The 8,223-nt window shown below is 26.8% G+C and overlaps 1 protein-coding gene across 1 annotated transcript; it reads left to right on the plus strand.

Moving 5' to 3' along the window:
* The first annotated feature begins 3,163 nt into the window (after positions 1–3,163).
* LOC107025512 (proteinase inhibitor PSI-1.2-like) lies at positions 3,164–4,045 on the plus strand. The gene is made up of 2 exons (XM_015226300.2): positions 3,164–3,272; positions 3,682–4,045. Exons 1-2 carry the CDS (start codon positions 3,227–3,229, stop codon positions 3,867–3,869), a joined length of 234 nt encoding a protein of 77 aa, XP_015081786.1. The 5' UTR covers positions 3,164–3,226; the 3' UTR covers positions 3,870–4,045.
* The last annotated feature ends 4,178 nt before the right edge of the window (positions 4,046–8,223 follow it).

Here is an 8,223-nt window from a genome sequence, read left to right on the forward strand (position 1 = left end):
TTTACACTAACTTTTGAATTAGTTTTTGATCTGTTTGGACTTTGATCGCTGTTTAGTGTTTTTTTTCCCTTTTAGATGAAAAAATGTTTTTTTAATGGCCAATAAATTATAAAGGGAAAAAAAATGTTGACATATTATGTTTTTTTACGACATACAACAATTTGTTTACTACCTTATATGTAATCAATTCAAATTAACAACAAAAATAAAAGTTACCGACGGTTTGGAACGGTATTAACATATTAATTTTAGAGGTTAAAAAAATATTAAGCAATTAAAATAATTTAAATTTTATAATTAAAAACTTATTGCATATAATATTTAAAACTTTTTACAAATTATGAGATGCGAGGCGAGGCAAAGCAAATTTATATATACGGGGCAATATAGTTAAAATCAATAAATAATGCTATTTGAGACGGGCAGAAGAAGCGAATTTGCTCCACAACCACTCCATCCTGTCTCATTGTCATTCCTAATTCCAACTACAATTTCTCTGGTATAAAATGACTTACACATAATCTGAGAAAAATAAATATTTTAAATTGATGGTCCTTGAACATGTAGAACATTTATAAGAAAGCTCATTAGGAATTAATTTTTTAAAAAATTATTTTGACATAGTATTATTTTTTAAACAACTAATTATAAAATAGTGTCAAACAAATAAAAAAAGGATAACTTTTATTTTTTGCGTGAACTGTTTTTACAGAAATAAAACTCTGAATTTGAAAACTATTTTTTTTTTTGAACTTCAGCTAGCAATATTGGAATTAGGTGTTGGCGGGAATAAAAAATGGAGGTGTTTTAATTTTCAAATCTTCTTCTGCATATTTCTTACAAATGAAAATTGAGTTTTTATGTGATTTATTACTATCTTCAACGTCGACGAAGTCGTAGGTGTTTGAGATAGTTCAGCGACTGATAAATTCAATGAATAATGTAATACTTTAAGAACGATGACTGATATAAATTTTTTTAAGGATATACAATAATATTTGTAGTCGAATATGTTTCCACCTTTCAGTTACTCTATTATTTTACAGTTTTTTACCAATTGACTGATTTACTATTTGACCACGGATATACTAACAAATAACACCTAGTTTTTTAATAAGACGCAAAAAATAAATTATTTTGGCTAGTGATCAATTATCATAATATAAGTCATAACTTCAATAAAAGACAAATAATATCACTTCATAATTGATAGTACAACATAACCAAGTAAATTTCTTGGTTTCAGCGTGGATAAGTAAAAGGGATACAAACATATAATATAGATTTAATTTGCATCTAAGAGATGCATACACTTATAATCTAGTACAATATATTGATTCATGTCCATCTTCAAGTAGATAAGGTGCCATTGAGACATACATATTCACCCACAAAAAGATTGTCACAGTTAAGGTTCGGATTTAAAGAACTGAATTTCTCTGTTTCGAAAGACTTGATAATACTATCACAAGTATCACCAGTATCTACATTATAAATGACTGTGCAAGTTGGAACAGCTTGAGATGCACCGTTATTAGTTCCTGGAGTAAACAAAAACAAATAAAAAAATGGGATGTGAGTTTAGAGATGAAGGAAATGATATTTATGTAACAAGTAGTAAAATTTATGCAATGAAATAAATAAATGTTCATACTAAGAATTCGTCGTCCCATAGATGGAGTACTCAAAATGAGTAGAAAAGTAAGGATTAAGGCTAAGTTCAAGGAATTATTGCTAGCCTTGGCCATCATTAATTGAACAAAATGTAATTGATTCTAGTTAAGCTTATTGAGTAGTGTCTAATACTTTGTTGAGATCGTGTATATTTATAGGACATACAAGAAACAATAATTAAAAATCTAATTTGATTTGTTTGTGAAAAAAGTGGATTTTGTGTTGTTATTTCCTTCTCAACATTTACTAATCAGGGGAATGTTGCCGACTACGTGTGTACTTGGTCAAAGTGTGATAGAAACTACAAAGCTAATTATTGGGGTTCATGATAAAAAAGGGATGAGTTTAATGATAACAAATTTACAGAAATCGCATTAACTATTAAGATGCACTAATATTACGTATTTTATTAAATTTTATATAAATACAATATATATATATATATATAAATATATATTAGATCGAAATTAGATATAATTGGTTCTAGATATAATATATTCAAGTGAATTTGCATATATCTTGAGATGTGTAATAAATCTCGTCACCCTCCTCTTGTCTTGCTCGCCACTCTCTTATGTATCTACTACCCTAGATACATTCAAATTAATCGCACTAGATACATTCATAGCCACTCTCTTATGTATCTAATGTTCTTGTTTCATCTTTAATTTCTCTATTGACATTGATACAAACGTATCATACATATTTTTACATCATCAGGTTAAGATAAAGCTAGAGCTAGAGCTATTTACAATTTGATTAAAAATCGACAAAAATATAAATTGAAAAATAAATTGGTAATATTTGAATTGGATTGGTTTTATTTTTTAAATTTTTTTAAAAAAACAAATTGATAAGTTATACACGTAAATTTTATAATTATATTGTTTTTAAAAATAATTTCACTACTTTGTAATTTTTTTATAAAAAAAATTATTTGTTTCTAAAACTCATTTATTGAAAAAATCATGAATTCAAACTCATTTATTGAGAAAATAAATTATTGAAAAAATCTTTGTTCTTTCGTGCAAGCTTTGTACAATATTAGTGTTTATGGTAGAAATGGATACGGCGAATACCGGCGGCTTCAAGCTTTATAGTGGAATATCTAGTAGCAATAGATTTTAAAAATGTAATTAAATCGTATAGACAAGTCTTGTGTTATGAGTTTGACCGAGAAAATATACATAAAATTTTTGAAAATAAACCATTTATTTAAAAGATCACCTATTTAATCAAGTTGGCCAGTACATTTTAAACGATTTTGAATGACTTTTTTTAATTTTAAATATTAGACTCAGTATGAACATACAAATTTCAGACTGACCTAATCACTTTGACGATATGCATATCTTACAACCATTTATATATATAAATATTGAATTTTTTGGTTTCTACAATTGTCCATTGTTGACCTTTAGTTTTATTTTAGTCCACAACTTTTTTTAAAAAAAAATGCATAGATTTGCTTGCTATAAATACACCATAAGTCTAAGACAAAACATACATCCTAGCTCCAAGCAGATCAGAAAATAAAAGCAAACAATCAAGAATGGCTAGTAGCAAAGTTGGTGTCCTCACTTTCCTTCTTCTATGTGGTATGCCATTTGCCTATTAATATTGATCTACCTTTATTTTCATTCAATAAAATTGTTATTTCATGAATCTTTGCCTTCAATTTATTATTAGTTAATAGTCAAACACACATGAAGTATACCAATTTTCTACCTGAATTATTACCAATTATATTTATCAAAACAAACATGCATCAACTATCAGTTGTTCATTTTTTCTACCTAAAATATCATCATCATTCAGATAGCTAAGAAAAGTGAATAACTTATAGTTGAAGTGTGTTATAACAATAGTTAATGATAGCTCAGGTAAGAAAAGTAAACCACCGATAATTCGAAACTCACAAAAAATGATACTTCATATGTATTTTTGAACAGTATTTATAATCATTTTGAATAAATCTTTTTTTAAAATTTGTTGTGTTTGGAACAGTTTTTTTAGTGGGAAGCAATTATGTGGAAGCTCAGATTTGTCCACAATTTTGTGAGCCAAATGTGGATTACATGACTTGTTCCTCTTCAGGAAGCACAATACTTCGTCCAACATGTATCAATTGTTGTCAAGCAACAGCAAGGGGATGTCAACTTTTCCGTAGAGATGGCTCTGCAATATGTAACTAATAAATTATCTTTGTGATTTATCAAAGGGGATATATATTACTAAAATTTCCAATAAATTATGATCTTATATATATATATATGTAAAACAAATTCTGAGTTTATACTTTACTCAGATGACCTATATTACATATAATAATGGATTTTAGTGCTTGTATAAGCATTTGTTTTTTGAGTTGTCTAGGTGTGTGTAAAATATAAATTTTATACTTGTAAGTTTAAAAATAATTGTTGATGAAGAGTACTCCTGTCTAAAAGGGCCGGCTCAGCCCCACAAGTTAATGAATTGCGAGGGTTAGGACGTCGGCTCTTCATTGAGTAGGGCTTGAAAATGTTCAATTCAGCCCAACCCTAGAAGGGTCATGGGCTGGAGTGTGTTACATTTTTTTAAGGATTAATTACTTGAGTGGATTCCTTTTAAAAAATAATTACTTATTTTAGATATACTCTTTAATTATTACCATTTATAGCAATATAAAAGTATACTGTATATTTTGTTAGATTTTCTCTCTCGCCTCTTTTCCTTTTTTTCTCTCAGTTTTTAAATTTTTTTGTCTTTCTCTTGCTCCTTTCTTTTTGTTGTTTTTCGCTCTAACTTTTTCTTTCTTTTTGCTGTTCTGTCTCTCTCATTTGGTTGTTTTTCCTTTTGTTTCTCTCTCTACTTTTTTTTATAGAGTAGTCAATGATAGTATAATGAATATATTTTATATCAATAATTAATTAATTAAATAAATAATTTAATCGTAATAAATGAAGAGACATAACAAATTACAAAATGAATTAAACTTGAATTAAAAATGTATTACACACATATCAAAGTTGAATTAAAATGTATTACACACATATTGAAGTTGTATTAAAAATGAATTAAATAAGTAATTCAATAATAACGAATAAATCAAAAAATTGCAAAACAAATTTAATTGCTTTAAATTGTATTACACAATATTAAAGTTGAATTAGAAGAGAGAATTATGAATAAATGAAAAACGTAACTAACAAAGACAAGACAAGAATCTATAAATTGAATTAAACTCATATTATTTATGAATAAAACTTATATTATATGTATCTTATAAATTTTCTTTTTGCTTTTGTTTCTAAGAAAATGAGCGATGATTACATTATTTATTAAAAATGTATTGTGCATATCTTATAAATGTATTATTAGTGTGTTACCTAAATTATTCTTGTTAGTAGCCGCAAAAAAAAGAGAGGAAAATGTGCAATACGTATTATAAATGTTTATTCATGATGAATAAGACATGTATTATATGTGTCTTATAAGTTATTTTTGGTTTGTATCACTAAGAATGTGAGTGATGTTTGCAATATGTATTAAAATTATATTGTGCATGTATTATAAATATATTATAAGTGTGTTACCTAAATTATTTTAGTTGATATTATTAAAAAGGGAGTGAAGTTTGCAATATGTATTATAAATTAAACGTAGGATGTATTGTTCATGATTTTAATACAATTATGAAACATATCTAATACAACTTTAATACAAATTAAACTTCATTATTTTCGAGCTTCAATCCAATATTTTTCCTAAAATCAATTCTAAAGTTAACCAAACCCTCTTGAAATTGAGATATAAACTCCAAACGATATTTTTAACTATTTGTAGGAACAACCTATCTAAACTAGTCGCAAACAAAAAAGCAGTCAATGATTCGTAAACTGAATAAAACTTGTATCAATAATTAATTAGACAAGTAATATAATTGTAACAAATGAAAAAACATAATAAATTGTCAATAATGAATTAAACATGAATAAAAATTTATTACACACATATTAAAGTTGAATTAGAAGAGAAAATTAACAATAAATGAAAAACGTAACTAAAGAAAGACAAGACAATAGACTGAATTAAATTTGTATTATTCATAAATAAAACATGTATCATATGTGTCTTATAAATTATTTTAGTTTGTATAACTAAGAACATGAGTGATGCTTGCAATATGATTACAAATATATTGTGCATATGTTATAAATGTATTACAAGTGTGTTACTTAAATTATTTTTGTTGATATCACTAAAAAAAATGAGTGAAGTTTGTAATATGTATAAAAAATGCGTTGTTCGTGATTTTAATACAATTTTAATACAATTATGAAACATATCTAATACAACTTTAATACATCGCAATACCGTTCCATAAACTTCACCTTTTTCGAGTTTCAATCTAATATTTCTCCAAAATCAATTATAAACTTAACGAAACCCTCTTAAAATTAGGATATAAACTCCAAATGACATTTTCAATTATTTGTAGAAACAACCTATCCAAACTAATTACAAATTTGTAAAATTCTAATAATGAATTCAAAATTTGAATCTTTATAATGACCATCAATGGTGAACACTAGTTTCTATAATTTTAAAGATTTGAAATTTCGATTTGAGAACATGATATTGTATAATTTTTCGATTTTCTATTACTTTTCTCGTTATGTTTTTTGATAAATTAGTGAAATATGGCAAAAAACTGATTTAAAAATATTATTTTAAAAAAAATTAAAAAAAAAAGAATGAAGAAGAATAAAGTAAAAATCAGAAAGATGACACAGTAAGAAACGACAAAGAAGAAAAATAAAAAAAAAAAAGAGGAGGAAGAGAAATAAGGCAGAAAAAGAAGCGAAGAAAGATAAACCTTATAACTTTTTAATTCTTAAAAATTGTTATATTTAGTTAGAAAATTTTTATTGACATAAATGGTAAATATTTTTTAAATATTGCACATTTATGTGATTTACCCTTTTTTTTTCTTTTTAAACTCATAATTTTATAAAAGAAAAATTTTTATATAATAGCAAACTAATTACCTAAAATAAATGGAGTAGCTAGGGTTTGATTTAATTGTGCTCCATAGCAAACTTTTGCAAAAAATTGTCAGGCGTCTCTCTCCCAAATATCTCGCTCGCCACTCTCCTCCAATCTCTCGCTCGCTTCCTCACTTTTTATACAAACACAAGTGTATAAAAATTGTTTCTAATTGTATAAAGCAGAGAAAATTGTATAAATACATATATTTTTGTTCCCCTCTCTCCCCTCTTCCAGATCTCGCTCGCCACTCTCCTAAATCTCACTCGGCACTCTCCTAAATCTCGCTCGCCACCCTCGCCTTTCTCACTTATACAAACAGAAGCGAAATGTATAAATTGCGTTTCTGTTTGTATAAAGCGTGAGAAAATTGTATATACACATGCAAGTACATATATTTTCGTCCTATACACTTATAATTATACAATAAAAATACTCCCCTGTCTAGTTTCTTTTGCCTTTCTCTCTTTCTTGTTTTATACAATTCGATTCAATTGTATATTCCTTGTCAAGTCTCTTTTGTCTTTCTCTCTTTCTCATTTTATACAAATTCAAATTGTATATAATCGTTCTATACACTTATAATAATATAATTCGTTTTATACACTTCGTTTTTATACAGTTCTCTGCCCAAGTGTCTTTCTCTTTCTTGTTTTATACACTTCGTTTTATATACAATTTGCTTCAACTGTATATGTATAGCGAATTATACAGTTTCTATGTTTACTATGGAGCGCAATTATGCAAACTTTGCTATAACATACAAATATGAATTTTTTATTTGCTATATGTGAAAATTGTCCATTATAATGAAAAGATTTTCAAATCAAATATGAAAAATAATGGTGTTGTTTCAATAAGACTAGCAAAAAATCTAGTGTAATTAACATTTGTCTCGCATACCAAATATGCGAGTGAGATAAGAGAGTGATAAGCAATTTGAAAGAAAGATGAGAGCGCGAGATTTGTCTGTGTATGCTAGATACATGCGAAACTACTTGGATAAAATGTATCCAGAACAAATTAACTTAATTTTGAAATGCATGTATCTGAATGTACCAAAATCTGATATGGATCCATAACATTACAACATAGCGTGTATTTATATAATTAGATTATATGCTAGTGAGATTATTCTAAGTTATCATTAAATAAAAAATTTTGACCCATGCGCTGACCTAAGCCTGGCCTCGATCAAGCTTCAAGGTCTAAGGGTTTATATGGATCGAGCTTATAAGCCCTAGTTCTAAATGGGGTTGAAAAATCCTATCTCAACTCTATCCCAATAACGAAATGGGTTAGCCCAGTTTTATTGGCTAAGCCATTTTGACGGCTCTAATGAAGAGTAAGCTTAAGCTAATGAATATCACCTTGTTTTGCCATTTATAGAGAATCTTTTAATTTGTGAAAAAAGTTTTTCATTTTACAGTAGTTGATATCAGTTAATTTTATCTACTTCAATCATTTCATTTTATGTGTAGAAATAAATTTTATAAAAAGTATTAAAGGTTTTCACTT

The sequence above is a fragment of the Solanum pennellii genome, chromosome 7 (assembly GCF_001406875.1).
Source record: "Solanum pennellii chromosome 7, SPENNV200".
Lineage (NCBI taxonomy): Eukaryota > Viridiplantae > Streptophyta > Magnoliopsida > Solanales > Solanaceae > Solanum > Solanum pennellii.

Bases quoted from the DNA above. Each gene is read 5' to 3' on its own strand.
- LOC107025512 (XM_015226300.2), top strand. From the start codon at position 3,227: ATGGCTAGTAGCAAAGTTGGTGTCCTCACTTTCCTTCTTCTATGTG. The intron at 3,273-3,681 runs GTATGCCATTTG...TGTTTGGAACAG, and splicing joins CACTTTCCTTCTTCTATGTG to TTTTTTTAGTGGGAAGCAAT.